Below are 27,279 nucleotides of genomic sequence, written 5' to 3'. Positions count from 1 at the left end.
AATTCATTTTTATACATTCTTGGAGGGGGGAGGGGGAGAAAAGACTTCATGAGGACTGATGATGCTGCAAAGACCACAATAATGATAATTAACTTGCTGAATTTAGAAGATTATGCTGTTAATTAGTTGCAAAATAAAGATAACTAATAGAGTAGCAGATGGTAAGATAACACCCAGGAGAAGGAAGGTTATTACTCTGATGAGGTTTTGTGGCAGATATGAAATATGGATCTGACTTTTTCATAAATTGTTTTTACAATAATACTGTATCTGTGAACTCATGATGGAGTGATCTAGTGCAACCAATTCAGGCAGATGTAATAGGAATTTATTTTCAACGATAGAGGCATTTTTTTGCAAACACCTTTATTGTTTACTATTAAATAGCAGTTAATATTTCAGATGTATTGCAAATATATTTTATTTGTTTGTGCAGTTGTTTATTTTCTATAGCCGCCCATCACAACCAGTGACACTGGGCGATGTACATCATAAGCACATAATAAAACAATAGAGAATAAATATATATATGGTTGCCAAATAAAATTATTACTATTGAGGTTAAGATAGCCAAGAAATGGGATCCTTAACACATTTGAGGTCCAAACCTAAGCAGATCTTCACATCTTTACAAAAGGCTAGTAGGGTTGGGGTCATCCTGATTTCTTAAGGGAGAATGTTCCAGGGGGCAGGGGCTATGGCAGAGACAGCACGTCTCCTAATCTCCACCAGTCAACATTCCTTGGCTGATAGGACCCATAAATGCCCTATCAGCCATACTGAATTAGATGGGTAGAAACAGCTGGGAGAAGATAGTCCCTAAAGTAATCTGGTTGTGAAGGACCAGATTACCAGATTGTTAAAGTCCTTGTGAAGGACTTTAAAAGTGGCAACTAGCACCTTGAATTGTATCTGGAAATACTCTGGCCACCAATACAGCTCACATAATATTGATGTTACATGTCAAACATCTGACACAGCCATATTTTTCACTGGTTGATGCTTTCAAATATTTTCCAAAGGCATCCCTATATAGAGCACATTGCAGTAATCCAGTCAAGAGGTCACAAGGCCATGAGTGATTTCACAACGCCTCCCAGTGCAGGAATGTGTTCAGCAGGCGCACAACCCAGAGGTGTGTGCAAAGACCCTCCTAGCCACAGCTGTTACCTGCTCTTCTATCAGGAGCTATAAGTCCATTTTGAATGAATATCTGTGCACTTTAGCCTTACTAATTCTGTGTTTGATTTTGCTGTGCCAATATATTTCTATATCACTAGTGCAATATAGTGATGGAGGTCTCTGTTAAATTTACTAAATTTAGTAAGAGGTCTCGGGTAAACCTGTTACATTGTAACATAATTTGTAATATGATTATGGGTACGTGTATATTGTTTTAAGGTTAAGATACCAATGGCAGAATGGTTGATAGGAGGCAGTTTATGGATTGTATGCAATGCTGAGTGAAAAGAATTCTGCTTGCATGTGAGGGCTTTTTAATCAAAGTCTCTGATCTTAGAAAAGCCCGTTTTGGGAATTCAGTGATCTCATGAAATTCTCTGGAATGTGGCAGCAAGTTATAATACAATTGGATAAAAACGTGGGTACATATAACATTACAATTTTTTTATTGTTGATTACACTTTCTGTTGCAGGGCATCATTCATCATTGAGTAAATGGAGTGTGTATGGGTTTTTGTCTCCCTCTCTTTAGAGATTAAAAGCTGCTTTGACCCAGCAGCATTCTCAGGTAACAAATGGAGATACTGCTAAGGGACAAACAAGTGGACTAGTTCGAACTCAGTCAGAGGAAGCACGACCACAATCACTACAACAGCCCGCCACATCTACTACTGAAACACCGGTAGGAAACCTAGTTTCTGACTGAGTACTAACATAAAAAAAATCTTAACAATTCTTTCATGTTATATGTCTTAAACATATGGAGAGGAGACAGATTCATCTTGATATAATTAGATAAAAGAAGAGGACAGACGCTGGGAGTATATGGCAACTAAATTACAAGCAAGTAAGATAGTTGAATATGTTTATTGTACTCGTGCAGAAATGAAGATGGACTTAGTGATTTAATTTAAATTTACCTGCTTTTCATTGCATTTATCATGATTGTAAATGCAACATTGTTGCATTTATTATTGTTAAACATTTATTATTGTACCTCTGTCCGTCTTTTGACTGTATTGTTTAAATTATTAAAAGGGACTAACTGTTTTAAATTTATTATTGTCTTGGGGCGAAGATGATAATGAATGAAAACTAATTCCACTGTGACTTTGTGTAACTATATTAGGTTGGAAAACAGTTTTATATATTAGACAATAATTGTCTTCTCACTTTGGGTAGACAACTTTTAAATTTTCTGTGAGTTCATTAATTTCACACATTGTCCAATATCTTAAGTGCTTTAGGCATGCTCATTCTTAAGTTTCAGTTATTTTACATGATATTCAAATAACAGAGTGACTAATAACAATCCTGGAATCCTTTACAAAATAAATGTTAAAATTTATAGTGGCTATATCAAAAAGCATGCAGCGTTTGTCCTAACAAACTGATATTCTGGTATCTCTAGGCCTCTCCTGCTCAGCCTGCACCACAAACGCCAAATACAGGAGGCCGGCGAAGAAGAGCAGCAAATGAAGATCCTGATGAAAAAAGACGGAAATTCTTAGAGCGGAACAGAGCAGCTGCTTCGAGGTGTAGACAAAAAAGAAAAGTTTGGGTCCAGTCTTTGGAGAAAAAAGCAGAAGACCTGAGCTCACTAAATGGTCAATTACAGGTATTTTGATTTTTTGACTTGCAATTTTACATTTTCTTATTAAGAAGTTTAGTCAATCAAAATTGCAATTATTTTTAACAATAAGCATAACATTTTAGAAATGGGCCACTGTGTTGCTTATCTGTCTTAGTGATCTTAGTGATTCTAGTGTATTAAGCGTAGTAAAATCTGCATCCAGACTAATATTTTATTTCAGTACAACTTGAAATGGTAGCAAGGAATACTAAACTAAAACCTCTGTCTAATAAAAATTATATGTCCTGAATCTAATAAAACACCCATCCCTTGTTTAGTAACATCCTCAATTAGTGACTATTTGCAAATGCGATGGTAATAAAAAAAAAAATTCAGACCAATGTGCACATTTACAACCAAATTTCATATGCCTGACAAAAACGCATGCCAGAATGATAATGCTGGTGTAGATATACAAGAACTTTATTTGAATAAGACAGAAGCAACCAGTAATCTTCACAGTCTCTTTCTCTCTGTCTGTCACATATTCGTTTGTAGCCATTTTGGTCAATGACCTGGTTGTTGGAACGGAACTCAGTTGATAAGAAAGGAGTGGATGTAAAGTAGCTGAGCATGATTTTACAGACACAGAACACAATTATGAGCAACTGGTGCCCTGCTCAGTTTGGACAACCATTGTCAATTTCCCTTCTACCTTCCCTTGTAACAAAGGCAGGTAGAAGAGGACAAGATGGAAAATGGCAGCTAGAGTCTTTTTCTTCACATTTTGATTGCTAGGCTCATGAAAGGTGATCCCATCTACTTTATTCATAATAAGATTATGAATAATAATTTAATTTAATTTAATTTAATTTTAATTTAATTTCGAATTTATATACCGCCCTTCTCCCTGAGGACTCAGGGCGGTGTACAGCCAAGATAAGAAACATAAAATACAAATATTAAAACATTTAAAAATATATATAACATTTGGCCCAAAAAATTAAAAATCGCAGACTAATTAAAAGGATTTAAAAATTTTAAAATTTCTTCTTAAACCAACCCGGCTTGCTGAAAGATAGGTTTTCAGGGAACGACGGAAGGCATTGAGGTCCTGGATTCTTCTTATCTCCGGGGCAACTGATTCCAGAGGGTGGGAGCCCCCACAGAGAAAGCCCTCCCCCTGGGGGCCACCAGCCTACATTGTTTGGCTGATGGCACCCTGAGGAGGCCCTCTCTGTGGGAGCGCACGGGTCGATGGGAGGTCATTGGTAGCAGCAGGCGGTCTCGGAGATAGCTAGGCCCTATGCCATGGAGCGCTTTAAAGGTGATAACCAACACCTTGAAGCGCACCCGGAAGACCACCGGGAGCCAGTGCTGTTACATGGGAGCGCCATGTTGCTCCCATCACTACCCGCGCTGCTGCATTCTGGACCAGCTGGAGCCTCCGGGTGCTCTTCAAGGGGAGCCCCATGTAGAGAGCGTTACAGTAGTCAAGGCGAGAGGTGACGAGGGCATGAGTGACTGTGCACAGGGAATCCCGATCAAGAAAGGGCCGCAACTGGCGAATCAGGCGAACCTGATAAAAGGTCCCCCTGGTAACAGCCGTCAGATGTTCCTCCAAAGACAGCTGCCTATCCAGGAGGACTCCCAGATTGCGAGCCCTTTCAGTGGGGGCCAAAGACTCGCCCCCAATAGTCAGTGATGGAGTCAACTGACTATATCGGGATGCCGGGAGCCACAGCCACTCAGTCTTGGAAGGGTTGAGCCTGAGCCTGTTCCTCCCCATCCAGATCCGCACAGCCTCCAGGCACTGGGACATCACTTCAAGGGCATCGTTGGGGTGGCCTGGGGTGGAGATGTACAGCTGGGTGTCATCAGCGTACTGGTGGTATCTCACCCCAAAGCCACGGATGATCTCGCCCAGCGGCTTCACATAAATGTTGAACAGAAGGGGCGAGAGGACCGATCCCTGCGGCACTCCACAAATGAGAGGCCTCGAGGTCGACCTCTGCCCCCCTGCCAACACAAACTGCGACCGGTCGGAGAGAAAGGAGGAGAACTAGAATAATATTCTAGTTCTCATTAATTGATAAACTAGGCTGCAATAAGTTGACTTATACTTCTAGTATAGATTTTTTTTTTGTGGTGTTTTATATTGTGAGATTTTAATATAATCATTTTCATAAGGTCCAGCAGAAAATATTTCTTGAAATATCCACTCAATATAATTTCTTGGAGTCGATTTCTTTGGGCATTAGGAAAGTGATATTATCAGTTGGACTACTAAAAAAAGTTTGTCAGACCTTTTTAAACTAATCATCCATGTTAAGAAATTTCTGAATATTAACGCACAATAATAACAGTAATATAACAGCAACAGTAACCATTGTTAAGAGCACTCTTGTTCAAGCAACTTGTACAGGTAGTTCTCAACTTCCAACCACAATTGAGCCCCAAATTTCCATTGCTAAGCAAGACAGTTAAGTGAGCTTTGTCTCATTTTATGACCTTTTTGCCACAGTTAAGAGAATCACTGCAGTTAAGTTAGTATCATAGTTGTTAAATGAATCTGGTCGCAAAAAGAGATCACATAACCCTGGGACACTGCAAACACCATAAATACATGCCAGTTACCAAATGTCCGAATTTTGATCACATGACCATGGGGATTCTGCAGCAGTCGTAAATGTGAAAAACGGTCATAAGTCACTTTTTAAAATGATGTTGTAACTTCAAACCGGTCACTAAGCAAATGGTTGTAAGTTGAGGACTACCTGTATTCTTTAAAAAAAAAAACCCAGCATAATAGCATGCTGAACTTATCAAGAGATGCTAGTAAGATAGCTCAAGTCCCAACTACCATATTTTTCGGTCTATAAGACGCACTCCTCCCCAAAAAAAGTAGGTGGAAATATCTGTGTGTTATAGAGCGAATGTTGCTGAAGCCCTGCCCACCCGCTAGCCCCCACCCTTCGGCCTCTGTCTCCCAGCAATTTGCCTCCTTGCAGCAAACAGCCTGGTTAGCTTCAGTACAGCCTGATTTAGCACGAGCAGCTGATTGGCAGTTGGATCTGCCTCCCAGAATACTGTCCATCAGCTATTCCAGGCTGCGGGGATCGCCATTGCCGCCTCTGCACCCCCCATTTTCGGCCTCCATGCGCCCTGTTTTTGGGTTCTGTATGTCCCGTTTTCAACCCGTTCAAGGCGGTGGGGATAGGTGGCGGTGATGAGTGGCGGCGATCCCTGTAGCCTGGAACAGCTAATCGGCAGTATTCCGGGAGGCTGATCCAACCGCCAATCAGCTACTCATGCTAAATCAGGCTGTGCTGAAGCTGACCAGGCTGTTTGCTGCTTGCTGCAAGGAAGCAATTTGCTGGGAGGCAGAGGCAAAAAAAAATTTCTTGTTTTTTTTTCTTGCCCAAAAGCTAGTTGCGTCTTATAGTCCAGAGCGTCTTATAGTCCGAAAAGTACTGTAGTTTGTCCAGCAAATCAGTGGAGAGTGTCATCTAGGTCAGGGTCAGCAATACAATATGCCTACAGTAACTTCAAATACCAGGTTCTTACAAAATTTTCAAATTTTAAGAAATCTCAAAACGCCTGAAGTATTGGTCAAAATTTATGAGTTTATTGTTTCATGGTTCTTTTAGCAATTAAAAATAAATAACACCTCTGAGATGGTAATATATAGATTTATGATGAAAAAGCCTCTTTCAGTTTTGTCCAGAAAGACAATTTGGAGGTGAGTGATATATCCCAATAGGCTGCGCCTGTCTAAAATAAATGTGACCTAATAGGGGTTTCTGCTTGTGTTAATAACTTTTCCTACTTAGAACTGTAGTTAGGTGAAACTATTTTTTTCACATTCTCAGAAATTACCTTCATATTAATAGATGTAAAAGAAATACATAATTTACATTCTGCTATCAGCAAAACTGGTCATTGTGAAGGCCTGAATAGTCAAGAAAATTAAATGTCAAAGAAATAATTAAACCATGCTTTATAGAGAAACATTAATCCTGAATTCCTGTAATTCTTGACTTGACAAGTTTGGAGAGCTGATCAGGGTGAGCAATGATGATCTGCAGTTACTTACATTCAGTGTCAAATATAATAAATTTGATCATCCCCAGTATGCTGACTCTGAAATAATGCAAAGGTTCAGTATTTTTTTACTTTGTCAATTCTACAGAATAAACAGATTCAGGAATATAATTAAAAGCCTGAAATTGCGAAATACAAATATTACTGTACACAGATTTTTCTTGTTTTGAAAGCTTATAGATGTCAATTATAATATTAATGTCAACTTAGAAACGGATCGGGCCTGTTGCAGCCATTTTTTCCATTTCTCAGCTTGACACACTTTGGGGGGAGGAGGGAGCTCTGGAATGTCAGTCCAGACATCAACAACTTACTATATCTCATGGGAACCAAGGTCATCCCAACAGGTGCTGGCCAGAGACTGGAAGAGGAGATGCCAGAACACCTGACTGGACAACGTAACCTGTGACAAGGAGGGAGGGAGCTGTCTAATCTTTAATTATACTAAAAGCGCGAGAAATAGCCAGAGCTGGTTTGTTTTTCAACCGTGCTGAAATGTTGTACTCAATAAGGCAGTTCTTTGAGAAAGCTAAAAGTCTCAGAGTGCTGATTAGATGCGTTCATTACTTGGAACCTTGACAATTAATTGAATTGATTAATTATTCTGGGTTCTATTTCAGAATAAGAAATATTGATCAAAACGTAAAACAATGGGACTGGGACATCATAAAATTACATAATTTTGGAAATGAAATGTTTAAAATATCAATTAGATACTTTGATTAAAGAGTATTATCATTCTGGTTTACTTGGATTACAAATATACGGTAGATAATTATTTCTGTCTTTGAGGCTGAGACCTCCAGCACTGCATTCATAAGCATACAAATACAGTCATACTTTGGTACTCGACTGCTTTGAAATTCGTTGAATTTGATACACAACATATTTTGATGAGAAAATTTTATCCTGGTACTCATTTGTTTGGTACTTAATGCTCAAGCTAGAACTTGCCGTTGTCAGTTGCCTCATGACTCCGTACCCTTTCCAGCCAAAGCAAAGGGTCATGCATTAGTCACACGGTAGCTCTCGCCCTTTGCACATCCCCTTGCAGTCTTCTCTTCGTTTCTGTGGTTATTTTGTGCATTTTTATGTGTTTTTCCTCATCAGCATAGGTAAATTGAAGTTTTAATTTTATTTAATCTAAGTATTCATTTTTAGATTTGTTTCTCATATAATGAAATACAACCCTATCATTTTACACGTTGCCTTAAAATGTGCATTGACTTTGGTTTGGAAACACATTGAATTTATTTACATTATTCCTTATGGGTACTTGCCATTTTTAGTACTCGTCATGCCTCCTGGAACCAATTAACAATGAATACCAAGTACTACTATATTGATGAACATCTCTTGCTCTTTGAAAATATCAACTATATAGTCTATCCAAATGCATATTTAGAAGCAAAAGTAAGAAAATATTGGTTAACTGCACTTTGCAGTTCTGTTTAAAGTTTGTTATTAATATCTGCCACTGTTTTGTTTTGAATTTCAAACTCAACACGAACAGTTGCTTGGTAAAAAAAGCAATTTACTCAAGGCTGAGTAGATAAACAGCTCACAAGGAAAGGAATGTAAATCGGCACAGAATCTCTGAGAAAGGCAATTGTCCTGAATAGTTTTGCTTCCAGCAGAAAGAAGAAAAGTCAAAATGTAGTCCAAAGTTCATCCAGTCCAAAGGTCAACGTTTCAGGGTTTGTTTTACAGAAGCAGAATTCACAGAACTCGCACACCAAAGCAGTAGATAAGATGGTTGCTTCCAACAGAGAAACTTGTTTCAGTGCTGCTTTTTCATTGAGGCTGCAACTATCTATCTTTATTTAGGGTCGTTCTCTCTTGCTTGGCAAGACATTTCATTGAGCATTTTTCCTCTGCTTTCCACTCTACTCAACAATCTAAGGGCGTGGGCACCATATCTCATCAATTGACTGCTCCAGATGTTTTCATAGGGCCTGTATGTGATCAGCTTCAGGTGATCCCTGGCTTGGTGTCTCCTGAGGCTGACATTCCACTGATTCAGCTCTAGCAGCTTCTTCAGAGACAATAATCCTGGATCATTACAGCCACAATGAAAAATAGTAACTAAATTAATGGGAAGAGTATTTTTTAAACAAATTTCATTCAGTTTTGTTTTGCTTCCAGGCTGAGATGAACAGGCAGGTGAATTCACTAGGGTTTATTCTGCAAAAAAAAAGAAAATGATAAGCAGATAAGGCAATTTGAGGGGAAATCACCTTATGACCATATGTGGTGTGGCAGCTGGTCAATCTGTGCTTGTGCTCATGACACTCAAAATTGCAAATACATTCACATAATTTAAAGCTGAAAAATGCTGCCCTTGTGTTAATTTGTGCATTATATGTGCTCACTACTGTTGATATTTTCAAAAGGGAAAAAAGCCCTACAGGGACCCTTAGCCTCAGGTGTTATTCCTGTTTTTCCTTACTGCCCAGCTGATTGATTTATTCAAATCTCTGTTTAACATGGGAGAAACTGCTACTTTGAAAAAAACTACTTTTCCCTACCTTCAACTCAACAATTAAGTTGCAGTAGGGAGCCATTGTTTTCCTGCCACTTTTCTTCATTTAATGTATATTCTTGAATCTATCACACTTATCCTAGCCTGCCAACTGGCTATTTACCATACCGGTAGCTAAGAGCAAGAAGGATATGGGGGGAGATTCTGCCATTTCCCAGCCAGCAGGTAGAGATTATTCTGCATGAGAATCTTTTAGTGTGTAGAGGACATTCTGCAGTCCAAGACATTTTTTTGGAATATACTCAGGTCATGAAAAATATTTGGCTGGCTAGGTGTCTGATACTTCCCCCCACTCACGGTACAATCCATAAAATTTAGAATATTCAGTTCTGTTCTGTAGCAGTTGCAATGAAGGAAAGATTACAATTGTAATTCTTCCTATTGAATTTAAAAGGCTGTCCTATGAATTCAGGCAACATTGAGAAGACTACATTTGAAGTTTATTATCTAGGTATTTTAGGTGTTGGCTCTGAAAAGTTTATTGAGATAGTATATTTGTTTTAAATATACCTTTAATTTGCCTTTTGGGACAAATTATTTCCAAAGTGGCTTATATAATATAATAAAAATTACATATAATTTAAATGTAAAAATACAAATATCGGTTATTTCAGGAATAGTTGTCGATGATACCTAGACTTGTTCAACTCAACATATCGCAAGGATACATATCCTAAAGCCCTAAAGCTTCTCAAAACTTCCTAAAAGTTCTCATCAAATTATACTTTGTAATTTCTAGGAGATAATTATTAAATGCATATGGAAAATGATTTTGGTTATTCTTAATTAATTTAGTTCTTAATTTTAATTATGCAGAAATGAAATTAAAATTCTGCTTTTGTCCTAGCATTACTATCTCTTGCGATATTGAAGTAATATGTTCTGGAAATCTGTGCAGTGGTATTAATTCTTTATTTATGGCTACAACAAAAAAGAGCCAGCTATGTATAACTTATAAATGCTAAGATATATATTGATATCTATTGATATATATATTGGTGGTAATTTAAGTAATTTGACCACGAAGTCATAGGTCAAAACCACCTTTTTACTTTCTCAAGTGTTGTTCATTCTATTGCATAATTAGGTCTACCTCAGGTCTGGACTGCAAAAATCCAGACAATCACCAATGGTAGCAAATATTGCATGCTGAAAGTGTGTTTAGTAACAAAGACGTTGCAACTTGGAAGCACAACCAAATCAAAATCGGTAACTTTTTAGTTGTTTGGAGTTTCAGCTGAGGCAAAATCCAGAAGGGTATAATAGGGTCAGTAGGTCAATGGTGGTATTGTTCTCCTTTCTCTGTTCCTCCATGGCCATTGTGCTTGCCCTCCTACCAAATTCAGCACCTTCTTTCTCTTACTCCCATGACACGTTTACATTCAAGTATCCACCCGCCTGCTCATCCTGTGCCTTTCTTCTTTCTTCCCTATAGATCGTCACATTTGAATTCAGCCAGCCTGCCCATTCCTCTCCAATCTTCACAACATATTTGTTTCCATTACCTCCCTTAGCTGACATTACATGTGCTGCCACCGAAGGCCTTTTTTTTCCCCTCTTGCTGTTCCTATTCCAGAACAGGTCCTGCCTGAAGTGTGTTTCAGATTCATGCTCAGACAAAATATGTGTGTTTTGATCAGAGCTGCCAGTTCCTTACACTATATTGTTTATGCAGAGAAAGTTTTGCACATCCCTACTTTGCTGCCATCTAGGGGTCATTTGGATTTTGCAGCCTGAATCTGTAGCTTTAGTTGGACACCATTAAAAATTTGAGTAATATGGAGTAGGAATATAGTATTCTTTAATAGAGTTTCAGATTATTTTTAATTAAATGAGAAAATGTATTCTGAATATATCCTTCTGGTCTACCATTTAGATATTGTTGAGGGGGGGAGGTTGTACCAGTAGTTACATATATATCCTCGGGTTGTGTCACTTCAGTGAATATAATTATTAATTGGTGGGATTCAGGCGATCATATGTAGGCTCATAAGGCAGTATGTGGATTACAAATCCTAACTTACATAAATTAGCACAAATATGAGGGAATAAAACAAGGTTTCTGTTGTCTTGTGATATACAGTCCAAAATATAGTGTGAGCAAGGAGTGCTGCATGTAGCATGGGTGCAACTAATAGTGATAACCTAGTCTACATCTTTCCTGTTTTACTGCCTTACTAAAAAGTTACGTATAAGCTTCAGTTAAGGTCATGATGAACACAGACATCAATATGGGGTTCATCAGATGATGACCATGAAACATTATAACTTGAAATTAAGAGGAATGTGAACTATTAAATGAAAATTGTTCCTTTCTGAAATCTGAGAGAAAATTGAAAGATGTAAGAGATGCAAATAATGTTTTTGATCCTTGTAGAATGAAGTTCATTAAAAGATGTAGGAAAGTGATGGGATCTGTTTAATTATGAATGAAAGAAAGGTTCTGGATTACTATTAAGGTAGGAATCGTAGCTTGGCGATATATATGGTGGTATTGTGATGGAAGAACAAAGGACAAATTTTAAGAGAGAAAAACCAAAAAAAAAAGTCAATGAAATAAAAGTGAACATAAGACAAAAATGAATGCTACAAATGTTAATATCAAGGCAAAATAATGAAAAGTGAGGCATCAGTGCTATGACAATGCTGAAAAATCATCGAAGTTCAAGTTGTAGGATTTGTAATCTTAAATATTTTAAGAGAAGTCTTAAAATATGATGTGGTTTCTTTATGAAAGGTTCCATAAAAGTGTGTGTTTGATGTGCATTAAGACTGCATCTGTAACTTTGTTGGTTTGGAAAGTGAATGTGTATTTTTATTTATTTATTTATTTATATGCCGCCCTTCTCCGGAGACTCAGGGCGGCTTCCAAGGCGTTAAGCAATAGCCTTCATACTTTTGTATATTTTATACAAAGTCAGCTTATTGCCCCCACAAACCGGGTCCTCATTTTTATATGCAGACAGTGCCATTTTGTGTGAGAAGTTAAATGATTTGCACTGAATATTAGATTTTATTTTGCCAAAAGGAGCATGGAGAGATACCATTTCCTCATGCCAAAAGAAAACGGAGTGACCAGTTGCAATTTATATATATAAATGACAAAACACTAGAGCAATTAGTGCAGCTTGTAGCTTGATAAAATATTTATTAAAATAGATGGGGAAATTTTAAGAGATAAACATTGTGGTGGAAAGGTACTGGATAACATATGGTCTGTTACAAGGAATGCTTATTCCTACTTTGTTATGTGAAATGAGAGTGGGCATATCAAGAAGAAGCATAAATAAAGTGACTGTAGTGGGATTGTATACTACACAATACTACTACTGTGTAATATTACAGGGCAAATATGTGAAGGAAGGGGAAGAAAAGGAAAGCCATATTTGAATGCAGATGATGAAATCTTCAAGAAGATAAGAGTGAGGATTTTAAATAATAAAAGGCAATGTGCAAGATATTGTATGGCCATAGAGATTAGAGGAAGTAGATAAAATAAAAGAAAAAAATAATTCAATTAATAAATATGAATAATACTAAGAGGGAAGAAAGTATTCCCACTATGATTTATTTATTTATTAATTTATTTGCTGCCCATCTCATTTCGAAGTGACTGAGTGGCTTTGTGTAACAAAGGAATAGAAATAAAGTTATCTGGCCACAAGCTTCAGCTATTCGTTCTATTTATATCCCACTTTTCATAAATATTAATTTTTTTGCTATTAATATATACTAGAAGTGTGTGCTGTGTCTGTCAACTCTGAAGCGAATCTCGCTGAAGCCATCTTGTGCTGCCTCATAGTTGCCACGAAGCCTGAGAGAGGAAAGGGAGGGGGGAAATAGATAGCCCAGCTAACAGTCAAAACAAAAAAGTTTTCTTGTGTGAAGCAAGGTTATTGTAACAGGTGGCTGGTGAAGAAGGAGAGGAGCGACTTCCTGTCTGGTTTCCGGTGCCGCCAGACGGTCCTCTGCGACCGCCGCCCCGTTGCCTGTAAAAGAGCCGCCTTTACATCTGAAAGGCGGCTCGAAAAACTCCATTTCCTGATGGAAATGCGAGTCTGAGCGGGTGGGGGTGGGTAGAGCCCTCTGCGAAGTCCCCAGAGTCTTTTTAAACTCTTGGGGACGAGCAGGTTGGCGCTCCCCCTTTTTCCCTCGCCGCCGCTCCAGGCATCGGGTGCACTATGCACTTTTGCATAGCCAGGCGCTGGAACCGGACTAATCAATGAACTTAACAGATGGATCTACTAAAAAAAAAAAAAAAAATATGAGATTTGGATTTGGATTTGGGACCCTAAACCGCAAGTATTCTTAATGAATTTACAAGCATTTTAAAGTGAAGAGAAGGAAAAAAAAAGTTTTAAAATGGCCGCGGAGGCTTGGGAAGTAGAAGAAAGAAGAGTCTTTTTATAACAGATACAAAGCTGCGGAATATACAGCGCTGGCTACAATTTGAAACAATAATAGTTATTTTAGGTTCCTCTCTTCCTGGTGATTACTTGATCTTGTTTGGGGGGTAAAAGAGAAAAGTCTGCTGGAAGAATGGCGTTAATAAAAGCTGACAGACAAGAAAGGGGGGGGGGTGCTCCCCCACTCTCTGAGCCTACAGACTCTGCAGAATGGTTGTAATTTAAAAGAATTTATTCAGGAGGAAATGGCAAAATATTATGAAACTGTGAATCAGAAATTTGAAAATTTAAGGCAGGAAATTAAAGAAATGATACAACTAAAGTATGATAATTTGCAACAAAAGATTGTAACAGTGACTAATGGTTTTTCAGAAATTGCGATAAAGTTGGATACAAATATTAAATTGCTAGAGTCTAAAATGGAGAAAATTGATAACTTGGACAATAAAATATTAAGAATTGAAAAGGACTTAGCAAATATTCGAGATAATAGCTTAGAAGTAAAGTCTAAAGAAGAAGCTGGTCACGAGACTTATAATCTAGAAGATATAAAGCAAGGAATTGAAAGAGAGGCTGTAATGTTGCAATACAGGATCACAGAATTTGCGATCAGAATTAGAGGCTTACAGGAAAATAATAGTGATGACTTAAGAAAAACATCTGCTCAAGTTTTGGCTGGGATCTTAAAGGTTCATCACGGGGACGTAATCAGTAAAATTGATAAGGCTTACAGAGTGGATTCCTGGATTGCCAAGCAAAGGCAATTGCCTAGAGATGTGGTAATTTACTTTACAGAAAAAGAGATAAGAAATGATATTCTGCAAAAATCCTTTAACTCTACTTTACAATTGAACGGGAGAAAAATTTGGATATATAAGGAATTGCCGCCTAAGATCTTAAGAGATAGAAAGAAATTTGGGCCCTTGGTGACTGAGTTAAGAAGACAGAATATCTTATACAGGTGGGATGTCCCAGTGGGTATAATATTGAGATATCAAGGAGTAAGATATCAGTTAAATACTCTTGAAAAAGCGGAAGAATTCTATTATAAGGTACTTAAAAAGCAAAATCAACAAGAGATAGAAACCCAAGAAAAGCAGAAGGAGATGGAAATAACGAAGAAACAACAAATTAAAGAGGTCTCCATAGATGAGCCGCTTTTGGATCCTCTTTCAGAGGCCTCAGCTGGATTATCTAATATAAGAGAGGCGGTTCCGGACCTTAATGCAATGATTTGTCAAGCCACAAACGAGCATGTAAGTCAATCAGCTGATATACAATTTATAGAACCAGAAAGATCTCAGCCACAGATGCAAACCCAACAGGATCAAGCTACTCTTCAGCAAAACCAAATAGTTGATACACAATCTACAGAAAGGAGTTTAGGATGGAGATCCAACCCACAAGAAGTTAAGAAAAGAAGAAGTAGGTCTCACAAACATAAAAATTTTTTAAATTAAACAACAGTGTAATGCCAGTTACTTATGAGAGGACTGAATATATAAAAAGATAATGGGCAAAATATTGGCTTATTTTATCCTGAGGAGAGTGGCAGATCTCTGCAGTGCTGAATTATTGGGTGTGAAAAAGGCCTTAAACCAAATGGTTGGAAATATCTTGTTTGTTTTTTGGAGTTCCGGATAAATACGTGTATGCTGAGCTATATGGCAAGAGACTTATTGGATTGGGGCACGCAGAAGATCTGGTTGTTACCCTATTATGATGGTTGGAACCAATTATCTGGATCAAAGACACCTCCATAAACATTATATGGAATATAATTATAAAGTCACTCGGGTGGTTGTCGGGGTTTTTTCTTTTCCAATATGAAGATATTTGTTGCTGATGGGGGCAGATGGTAACTGAAGATATCGAAAATGCTGTTGGAATAAGGATGCGATGTTACCCTAACATGGGTGGAGTTCATCATCCAGTTGAAAGATATTCCAGAAGATACTATATGGATCATAAGTTTAAAGTTTTTTTTTTTTTTTTAGGATCTTATTTACATAAGGGAATATTTTTCTAGGGGATTGGGTAGAAGAATAAAGATATTAAGAATAATTATGGTAATTCTGTAGGAAAGTGGGTGGAGAAAGGTTAGGTTATGGATTGTTTATTTTAAAGAAATGTTTAGATGTGAATATTTGTAATGAAGGGGGGAAACGAAATGGCTACTGGAACTGAATAAGTGTTAAATTAGGACTTTTTGAATACTTAGAATAGAAGTATGTTTTGAAATGTTATATTGTCTGAGGGGTAGTAAAAGGGTAGACTACGAGTAGAAATTGTTAAATTGGGAGATATAATAATATTATTACTTTAAATCAGGAGTTATTAGATAATGTTATAATAGAATGTCACTTTGAAATGCTTATTATAGCATAGTATACGGGGGGTATGATAATCTTATTAAAATGAAAGGGTCAGTATATTGAGATTGAGTATGTGGATAGTAAAGTATGATATAATCTGTTATGAACTTGGGTTTTACTATGAGGAAGTCAAGGGGAGGGGGGGTGGGGGGGGAGGGGGGGAAAAAGGGGGAAAAATCTGTATTTGAAAAACTTTTTCAATAAAAAAAAAAAAAAAAAAAGAAGGAGAGGAGCCTGCCAGCTATATTCATTGGACAATGTGACTGGTGACACCTGGGAGGGGGGTTTACTCTTAATTAGGTGAAAACCGCAGGAACCTTTAGAGTTGGTTTTCACCGGCTGTGCCAATATGATGTATCCAATAAACATGTTCTTTGAGGAATCTACCTGCCTCAGAGTTCTGCTTTCAATGGGTGCATTACTCAGAACCCTGACAGTGACTTTTACTTGTCTTTTCAGGATCTTGTAAACCTCCGACTGAAATGCATATAATTTAATACAGCTAAAATACAACTTGCTTTTTTTTTTCATTTAGAATGAAGTCACCCTGCTGAGAAATGAAGTGGCACAGCTGAAACAGCTACTTCTGGCTCATAAAGATTGTCCTGTTACAGCCATGCAGAAGAAATCTGGCTATCATAGTGAGTAATATTCCATTTCCCATAGCACTAAATACCAAGAAGTACCAAACCAAGAAAACATTAATACTGAAAAATGATGCTGAAATTTAACAGATTAACAGAGTTGGAAGGGACTTTATAGGTCATCTAGTCCAACCCACTCAAGCAGGAGACCCTACACCATTTCTGACAAATGGCAGTCCAATCTTTTCTTGAAAGTCTCAAGTAATGAAGCTCCCACAACTTCCAAAGGCAAGCTGTTCCATTGGTTGATTGTTCTCACTGTCAGAAAGTTCCTCCTCATTTCTAGGTTGAATCTCTCCTTGGTCAGTTTCCATCCATTATTCCTTATCTGGCCTTCAGGTGCTTTGGAAAACAGCTTGACCCCCTCCTCTCTATGGCAGCCCCTCAAGTATTGGAAGACGGCTATCATGTCTCCCCTGCTCCTTCTCTTCCCTAGACTAGCCATGCCCAGTTCCTACAACCGTTCTTCATATGTTTTAGCCTCAGGTCCCCTAATCATCCTGGTTGCTCTCCTCTGCACTTTTTCTAGAGTCTCAACATCTTTTTTATAGTGTGGTGACCAAAACTGGATGCAGTACTCTAGGTGTGGTCTTACTAGGGCTTTATAGGGTGGTATTAGTACCTCACTTGATCTTGATTGTATCCTTCTGTTAATGCAATTTAAATACATTGGCTTTTTTAGCTGCCACTGCACACTGTTCCACATGTTTTTGGCAAAATATATTCAAGGACACAGTAATTCATAGAATTCTTTTTAAAAAAAATATTTTCATAAATCCTTTTGATGATGTTATATATTTATATTAAAAAGCTGTTAGATGAATTAAAATTAATTTTCATCCAAAAGAGTAATATATCGTATTGTTGAAGGGAAAAAAATAAACATTAATATTTATGGATAAAACAATGTAAAGGTATAAAATGTAAGGAACTAAATTGTTGGCTTTCTGATTTTTTCAGCACTTCAAAGGTTAATTGTGTATGTCTTATTTGGGGATATAATAAAAAGTCCAGAAAGCAGTTGCTGCAGTAGAATAAATGGGCAATTTTGTCCATTGTATACAAATTTGTAACAAATAACTGAGCTGGGAATGCATTAGGCAACATTCATAATATATAACCCACAGCTTTCGTTTTTATGATTTAGTGATATTTCAGGGTATTTGTAAATGTGAAGATTGTTTCTGCCATATGTAGCCACTTCATTTTAATTTGCCAGTGTCAGTAATTTAGGAGAATAAAAGAACATTTTGTATTGCATGTGAACAGTTCCTCAGGTGCTTGCGATAAAACTTAATGGCCACCATCTTTACTTGTAGCCATTGTAAGCAATTTCATCAGAATGGGCAATATTTTTTAATTTAAAAGATTCTGGAGATTTAGCAACTCTCTGTAACTGTATATATTTAGCACATTGATTTTGTCAGTTTTGAGGTTATAAATCTCAGTCCTTTTGATCTCCAGTCATTTTGACAAGATAGAAAGTGGCATCTTGGAGCAAATTGAAACCATACAAAATATATTTTGAATTTATATTAACAATGATTGTTGCAGGGATGAGGCTATTATAGCTCCCATCTGACAAAACAATATTATTTCATATATTCAGGCTGCTATAGGATAGCTTCTTGTATGCCTAGTTTGCTGAATGAGCTTAGGTGTCTTGAATATTAATGTAGAAATAACTTTTCCCCCCTCTGACATATTTAACTATCTCAGAGACATTAGTATATGCTATTTTTATTCTGTATGGAAGTCAGCAATGAAAATAGCATTAAACTAGCATTATCACTCAAAAGAAATAGTATCAGACTATAACCAGAATATACAAATGCAAATACAAGTAAAAATTTGGCATATGCCATTAAGATGTATAGTACATATAACCTACTTCCATATCAAAATGGCTAAATTATAATTTAAAAATTGAACACAAGCTACACAATTCAGTGAAACCTTGAAGAACCCAAAAGATACCATGGCAGAAACATTACAAAATGTTGCTACCTATTCTTCCCTATATTCTATACAATAACATGCCCCAAAAATCCATTCTAAGGATTTGAAGAGACTTCTGTATTAGATAGAAATATGGAAATCAGTGAAAATAAACTTTCTCCTCTTACTACCCGAACGCATCAACATTTGCTCCAAGGATGAAATTACAGAATAGAAATCTACCTTTTGTGTTTAATACTTATAATTTTTCAGCGTTTTTCAGATATATACTATATAGTATATACTATATAGTTCTTTGGGCATTTTAAAATGTGTATGTTCAATGTCTTTAAACAATATAAAGTAACCAAAATTTTAAAAAGTGTAGTCAATTGAGCTGCTTTATTTTAAATACTTATAAATGTTCCAATAAAAATCTTTTTCTTGTTTTCCTAATTTGAAATTAATATTTAAACTGTATTAGTTGTACATACTCCTGTAGTCAAATGTCTCTGTTAATTACTTTTGGCTATTGGCCTTTTTTTCATGTGTATTTCTATATCATGTAAAATTAGCATTGTTTATTTCATCCGGTAAATTAGGTCTAGTTCTCCAACTTGGAGTCTGGCACAAAGTGAAAGTTTTCTGCAAAATCCATATCTGTTTATTAGCCGTGTGAGGACTTGTAAATTCCAGATCCAAAAACTTACTAATAAGTTTCAGATTGAAAAATTTATTTTAATATTTATATATACTCTCCATACAGTCATATTTCTATTCACAACATATAATTCTATGTATTACCAGGAATGCACACAAAGTAGAAAAATGTGTAAAGCTGTATATTCATTCCAGAATATTATATATAGTTGTTGAGAACCAGGGATGTGTTTTTGCTAGCTTCATCATAGTATTGGTACTGTAAACCTATCTTGATTCTGAATAAAAAGGCAAATATTTTAGAAATAGCAGGTAAAATAATATATTTACTATATAAGTTACTTGGTAAATTCAAAGTCAGTTGCAGTAAATTGTGCCTAAGATAAATAAAATAATAAAACTTACAAATGCTTGATTAGGCAAATAACTATAGTTTTTAATGCTACGATAGAACAAAAGGGATAGGCTAATGCAGGGGTGTCAAACTCGATTTCATTGAGGGCCACATCAGGGTTGTATTTGACCTCAGGGGGCCGGAGTGGGCGTGGCCAGGGTGGAGGTAGCCAGCTCAATGTCACTCATGTCAGGGAGCCTGTGGTGACCCGAGCGCTCTGCCAGAGAAAATGGGCTCCTGAGTTCCACTTTTGGCTGTGACAGCCTCCTGCAACCCTCTGCCAACAAAAACAGCTTGGGAGGGCTGCCCGTGGCCCTCCCAAGCTCCGTTTTTGCTGGCAGAGGCACCGCAGGCCAGTCCTTCGCTGTTTCCAGGGCGGTCCCGTGGGCCAGACCTAAGCACCCCACAGGCCGGGCCCCAGGCCTTGAATTTGACATCCCTGGATGTAATAGGGTTTTTTTTTTAAATAAAGGCACACAATTACTAAATAGAACTTTGTTACAGGTATGATGATTAACATTTTTGAAACAGTCGATGAAATTCAGTGTTGAGTGGAAATTTGCTCAAAAATTGCAGTTTTGCCTGTCCCCTCCCCCCTCCCCCCCACAAGCCACCTCACCTACTTCAAAGTATTCTTCATTCTCAAGGACAGATTTTTAGAGGGAGGAAAAAAATGGCCATACTCCCCAGTGCATTGATGGAAGGCAGTTCTACCAGCAACAGAGCTGTGTTGGATGCTACTGGCAGGACATTCTCCAAATAATTGTTTGAATTTGACAGAGCTGTGTTTGCTGCCCAGCTTCCCTCATTAGTTTCCTATGCCAGTTGTTTCCTTCATTGGAGAATTTCACGTCTTGAAAGGAAGTAGAGAAGAAAAAGTCAAAATATATTAAATAGTTATTTTTGGTTATTAAAATAAAAAGTTTCTTCGCAATATATATGACTAGCAGCTAATGCAATTTAATAGAACAGGAGCTTGCTCTTTTGTATGACTGACACGAAATATTAAACTTGGGGGGGGTTGATTAGCCTATTTCACAGCGAGATGCATAGGTGCCATTGGCCCATTAAGGCCCTTCATGTACACCCCTATCTCCCTCTTGATTTCCAGTTATTGTAAGAGCAGGAGTCTGAGGAGTGAAGCAAAGCATAATGAAACCATTCAGTTGCTTTTCTCAAAAATGAAGGGACCACGTTGTTTCATGAAGTAGCTTTAACCGCCTGTTAAAACCTTTAAAACATTGTTTGTGTCAGAATTTTCAACCTGTAGTTGTTTGGATATAACACGATGGTTGGTGGGTGTTTCATGAACAAGGAATAGAAATGCTGTTCTTCTCTTTTCAGCAACAGATAAAGATGACAGTTCCGAAGACATTTCCGTGCCAAGTAGTCCTCACACCGAAGCTATTCAGCATAGTTCCGTCAGCACTTCTAATGGAGTAAGCTCCACTTCCAAGGCAGAAGCAGTGGCTACGTCAGTTCTCAGCCAGATGCCTGACCAGAGTACAGAGCCAGTGCTGTCACAGATTGTCATGGCACCTCCGTCCCAATCACAGCCTTCAGGAAGTTGATCAAAAACTTAACTTTGTTTTTAGATATTCCTTAGCAGCTTCAAAGGGAAACCAAGGAAATAGCCTTCATCTAGGAAACATCTGTAGCTTAATAATTACTCATCTGTAAAATACAAACTTGAATTTGGCTTTGGAAGTTGGCAAACAGGAATTGCACAGCCGGTTTTAGTCTCTTTGTAGTCACTTTGATTCCTAACTAGGATGGCTTGTTATTTTCATTGCTTGCCATGTAAAAGTGTTGGTACAGTTGAAATGTACTCCTCTTTCATTTCATATTCCAAAAATAATAAGACCAGTCACTAAATACTCATCCCAAAACTGTGATCATAATCTTATAATATTTTATACCAAAGTTCTACATAAACTTTGTAAAGTTGACACGATCATAAAGCACTAGGCAAGAGGGGAAAAGACCGGAATGGTAAATTTGCTTTTAGTCTTTTTGCCTTTGTATTGTTTTGCACATTATGAGAAGAAAACATTGGGAGAATATGTTTGATTATATTATGTAGCATTAATATTTTTTTGGCTTTTTAACTTTGGATGTTTTTTTAAAGAATTTTGTTCAACAGGGCCAGTACAGTATATGATATACAGTACTTTTATGCACATACATAATCTTGATCAGGGTCATTTTAGCTAGATTTTCTTTTTAATTGATACCAGTTTAGCTAACACTTCCATTTTAAAATCAGGACTTTCATTTCTGACATGGAAATAAATTCTGCAGCTGTCCATTTACAAAAATCAAAAAAGACAATGGACAGATGTTAACAGGGTTGAAAAATGGAACTGTTTTTCAAAATCAACATAACTTGATATTTTGTGGTTTCTTGACTTTTAAAGTAAGAAGCTTTTGTGCGTTCTACTATGGTATGGGTGCCAGAAAAGCTTAAATTCCCTCATCAAACAACTCAAGATTTCTTTCTTTTTTGGTTAATGTCTTGTAGTTGCAACATAACTTGACTTTATTCTTGTGTAAGCACTGTCATGTTTTAGTAGAGAAATTTTGATACCTGGATGCGGGGAAGTTAATGATTTACCATACCTTGGAAACAATTACAGTATGTGGGTGTGCGTGGGTGTGCAGTATGCATTTGTGAGTGTGCATGTAGATACATGAGTGAAAACAAGAATGATTCAATACTTTATGCCGGCAATCTGTGCTTGAATGTTTAAAGATGCCTTCAATGTGATGCTGGCTTGAATAGGTGTTTGCAATTTTGAATTGTAATTTACTGTGTGAACTTGGATAATTAACATTCCATGATGTAGTTTCTGATGAGATGGTGTAGGTACAGTTCATCTCATTATCCAATCATCTGTAAGATACGGAGTTTTTTTTTTTTAATGTGCCATTATCTATTTTAATTCTGAATTTACATTAAAAACAACAGCAGTATACCATTTTATTAAATTGTAAAATTTGAAAATATAGGTCTGTGCATTCACATCAGTAAACCTTTGTAGAACAATGAAGTAAATTACACAATGCAATATCTGGCAGTAAAAAAAAAAACCAGGAGAAACCCATTATGTATATAACAAGCATTTATTGCATTTATTGTGGGTTGTGTGACTTGTTTCACCTATGCTTTGTTTTAACCTGGGGTGCCATCAAGCTATGAAGTCACAATTTTAAGTGGTGGCAATGACAGAAAACAACTTTATGGTGTACAACCAAACTTGAACAGAAACTGGATGCAGTCATTAAATTATGTATATATCATTTCATTGCTTTTAAGTCTGAAAATAAGAATTTAAATATTTTGGGTATTAAAACTACAAGGAACAGGTTTTTGCATAGTTTGCAAAGAAGTACTCTTAATTGCCTTTGCTTTATCAGGTTGTTTTAGAAGAACTGTAATACTGAAAGCACGCTTACAGAATTTAAAACCCAGAACAAAAACGAGTGTCTCCATCAGCAAATACAAATCCTGAAAGAAACCTCCACAGAAAATTGCTTTGATCTAATTCTAGCCATGCCAAGGTGGGGATGTGCCCCCAGTTGAAAGCAATGCATCGTTGATAGGTGGCATTTATGTTCTTGTGAACACCTGATGTACACACCTGCTTTGTGCTCCCTCCAATTTAGGCACAATGTAAAAAGCAAGGGATCTGGACTCATATCCCTATCTGAATTGGAGTGATTACTCTCTCATTGTGAATTCCATGAACTAGGTAAGAATAATTTGGTTGTGTTTGCTCTGCTAAATATGATGGGCTGTGCTGTACTCTACTATCTTCATTTCTGTTCTGAAGCAGCTCACTGAATTAAATGATGATGCCTCAGTAACAATGCCTGGAGCAATATAAGCCAATCTTATTTTAAAACCTTATTTAATGTAACACGGTGTTTTTAGTAACAAAAGTGTTGCTGTTGTAAATCTAAGTATGTGTGAGGAGATATGTAAAATGATTTTAATGGAGGGGTTAGTGAAAATCCTATCTATGTTCAACAAAACAGTTGTACAACCATAGATTCCGTTTTAAACTGTATGTCACTACTTCTGTACTTTGCATTTGCGTTCCTTGAATTTGACATGTTTCACAAACTGTACTGTTTTCTTCACTGTGCAGTTTGCATGAGTAAATCATCAAGAGAATAAAATTTATCTTTAAATTGTATCTGCTGTCTTGCATTTATGATATGAGATTTCCTTACCAAGTCCTGCTGTTTCTCTACAGCAAGGCATAGTGCCAGAGAATAGGATTTGTTTCCTGCATAGTTTTGTCTGAAGCCATCCTGCTGTAAACATACTGAGATATTCAAATTTTGAGTGGGCGTGTCTATGAGATTGTGCTATTAGGATATTGGTACTGAAAACAGAGTACTGAAATTGCAACTGTTCCCATGATTCAGAACCTAGAAAAAGGTTTATGGAAGTGACCGTATTAATTTTTAAATAGCCATAATTCCATTCAGACTAAAAGAATTACAGGGATATAAACTTTTGCATATTAGATACCCTCTCCCAAATAATGTTGTGCTAAGTAGGAAGAGATATACACAGATACGAAGAGATTAATTTTATTTTTGTAAATAGAAATTAAAAATCTTGAAATGCAAAGAATACCATAATATCTACCATAATATCTACACATTTAAGCTCTTTCAAATAATAAATTCTCTAAGCATAGAAAGGGATTCTAATGTTATATATGACATTAAAAAATACTGAACAAATTTGCATTCATTCAGATTTTGACATAAATTGAAGTTTAATTAATAACATTCTGTTTGTATGGAATTTCAAGATATCACACATTTAACTCTGTAAATTAAAGCTGATAATAAGACCTGTCCCCAAAACTATAGCCATACAGATAGTCCTCTATTTATAATTTGTTTCATTTAACAGTGGTTCAAAGTTACAACATCCTTGGAAAAAGTGACTACAACCTGTCTTAAAAGTTACGACCCATCATATTATCCCCATTGTTACATGATTGCAATTTGGTTGCTTGGCAACCAGTTCACACTTACGAAGGTTGCAGCATCTTGTTGGTCACATGGTTGTGATTTGCAACCTTCTCAGCTTGCTTCCAACAAGCAAAGTCAATTGAGTTGCTGAACAACTACAGTAAAAAATTTCATAAGTTTGGTCATGTGGTGACTTGTTTAATGACTAGATCAATGTGGTGCAACCGAAATTCTGGTGCTAATTGTCATACATTGACGACTACCTGTACTAGCATAAAAATCCTAAATCCTTCAATTGGATGGCTCATTTTTTGAACACTAAATATATTATCAAGGTTTCTGTAAGAAATAGTTCTGTAAAGTTCTCAAAACTGAAGCATTATACAGGTAGTCCTTGACTCACAACAGTTTGTTTAGTTACCATTCGAAGAACCATGGTGGCACAATGATCAGAATGTACTACTGCTAACTGCCTACTGCTGACTGCCAGGGATTCGATCCCGACCAGCTCAAGGTTGACTCAGCCTTCCATCCTTCCGAGGTCAGTAAAATGAGGACCCAGATTGTTGGGGGCAATAGGATGGCTCTTTAAACCACTTAGAGAGGGCTGTAAAGCAGTATATAAGTCTAAGTGCTATTGCTATTGGTACAACGACACTGAAAAAAAAGATTTATGACCATTTTTCACACTTCAGATTGTTGCAGCATCTCCCTGGTCACATGATTAAAATTCAGACACTTGGCAACCAACTTGTATTTATGACAGTTGCGGTATCCTGAAGTCATGTGATCATCGTTTGCAACTTTTTGACAAACCAAGTCAATGGGAAAGCCAGATTCACTTAACAACCATGAATGTTGTTCTAACTTAACAACTGCAGTTATTGACTTAACATTTTATTTATTTATTTATTTATTATTTTTTATTTGATTTATATGCCGCCCTTCTCCGGAGACTCAGGGTGGCTTACAATGCGTGAAGCAAAATTCACATAACAAATGTCTTGCTTAGCAGCATAAATTTTTAACTCAACTGTGGTCGAAAGTCAAGGACTACCTGTATTTTGAACGATGTGTAGACTGGGATTAGTGTAAAAGACCATTGTCCTTGGAGTGTAGAATACTGGAAGGCAATTTAGTTATGCAGCAGGTACAATATTTTGCCCATCATTTTACATTTTAAAGTTTTGCTTTTTTTGTACGGATACTTTGAAGAAAATACGTAAACAAATATGAAAAAGAACAAAAAATATTAGATATAAAAATGGTTTCCAGATTGAGTTGAAATCTCTATCAATATCAAAGTTTCAATACATATCAATTTCAATTTCATATCAAAGCACATAGCTTCAATTTGGTTGTCCTTTTTTCCACTGAAAGGATCAGGTAACTGTTCCAGTAAGATGCATATAGTATCCTTGTAGCAGTTATATAAAAAGCTGATTCAGGGGATATATAGTTTCATGAAATTTAATAAAAAATATAGGTTAAAATCAAATGCAACTTTTAAGATTTGTTTCATACTAGAATGAATCTTTTCCAGATTTGTATTATAGTTTTCCCACCAAATATGAAAGAATGATCCAAGCTGGTCATTGAAAATGAATTGTCAAGTTTAGAAATCAGACCTGAAGTATTATACCAATGGTAAAACATAACAATTTTTTCTAAGAATGATGTTTGAAGAAATTTAATGTTTTCTTCCACTGAAATGATTTCTGCTATTGGATCCCTATTAATGAATCTATTTTATTGAACAATCTTTTATCTGTTCAGATTATGAGCCATAGTTCACCAGCTATCTATAAATTTGGCCCAACGTATCTTCTGAGTTGCCTATTTTTAAGATTTTCAAATTCAATTTAATATTTTATTGCTTATTTCTGCAATTCTGCAGAATTGCAGAAATTGGGTTCTTATTTATTTTATTTGTTCAACTTGTATGCCGCCTTTCTCCGAAGACTCAAGGCGGCTTACAATGCATTTAAAAACCATATTTAAAACATTAAAAATTAAACCATTAAAAGCAATTAAAACCCATTCACACCATTCATGGTTGTGTAATACTGTAATATTATTTACAATATATAATATTATTTCTGTAATACTGTGCTACGCATTTGAAAATACTGAATACTTTGCTTTATTAATAATTAAATCTAGCAATCAGAACAAATTGATAATTCTCTACTGAACAAATTTTGAGAGCAAGAAGGGGGGTTTTTTTGGCTGAACCATGTCTGTATAATTTTTATTTGCTGGGGTTTGTAGTACATGTGTTCCATTCCACTCCTGTCCTGATCCTGTTATTAAACACTTCACCTAAGCATTTCTTTCAAAAATTGAATTGTTTCCAAATAACCCTTCTCAATTACAGAAAGAGATTTCTTTCCCTTTATTGTTAATCATCTGGCAGGCAACTTTTTAAAATGTCTTAATTTTAGAGTGACAACCAAAATGCCTGAA

General features: G+C 36.6%; 1 protein-coding gene across 4 annotated transcripts in view; it reads left to right on the top strand.

The window, feature by feature from the left end:
• The window catches only part of ATF2 (activating transcription factor 2), a 49,559-nt gene extending 25,542 nt beyond the window's left edge, over positions 1-24,017 (top strand). For all 4 annotated transcript variants that reach the window (XM_034427859.2, XM_087882033.1, XM_087882032.1 and 1 more), the window contains 4 exons: positions 1,715-1,864; positions 2,594-2,800; positions 16,718-16,823; positions 21,163-24,017. In XM_034427859.2, the coding sequence (XP_034283750.1) occupies positions 1,715-1,864; positions 2,594-2,800; positions 16,718-16,823; positions 21,163-21,389 (690 nt within the window). In that variant the 3' untranslated portion in view covers positions 21,390-24,017. The remainder of the gene's footprint in view (positions 1-1,714; positions 1,865-2,593; positions 2,801-16,717; positions 16,824-21,162) is intronic.
• Positions 24,018-27,279: the final 3,262 nt, after the last annotated feature.

Source organism: Pantherophis guttatus, chromosome 1 (assembly GCF_059756535.1).
Source record: "Pantherophis guttatus breed Tessera chromosome 1, ASM5975653v1, whole genome shotgun sequence".
NCBI lineage: Eukaryota > Metazoa > Chordata > Lepidosauria > Squamata > Colubridae > Pantherophis > Pantherophis guttatus.
Note: the sequence above shows the minus strand (reverse complement) of the source record. Positions and strands in the feature narration are given on the sequence as shown.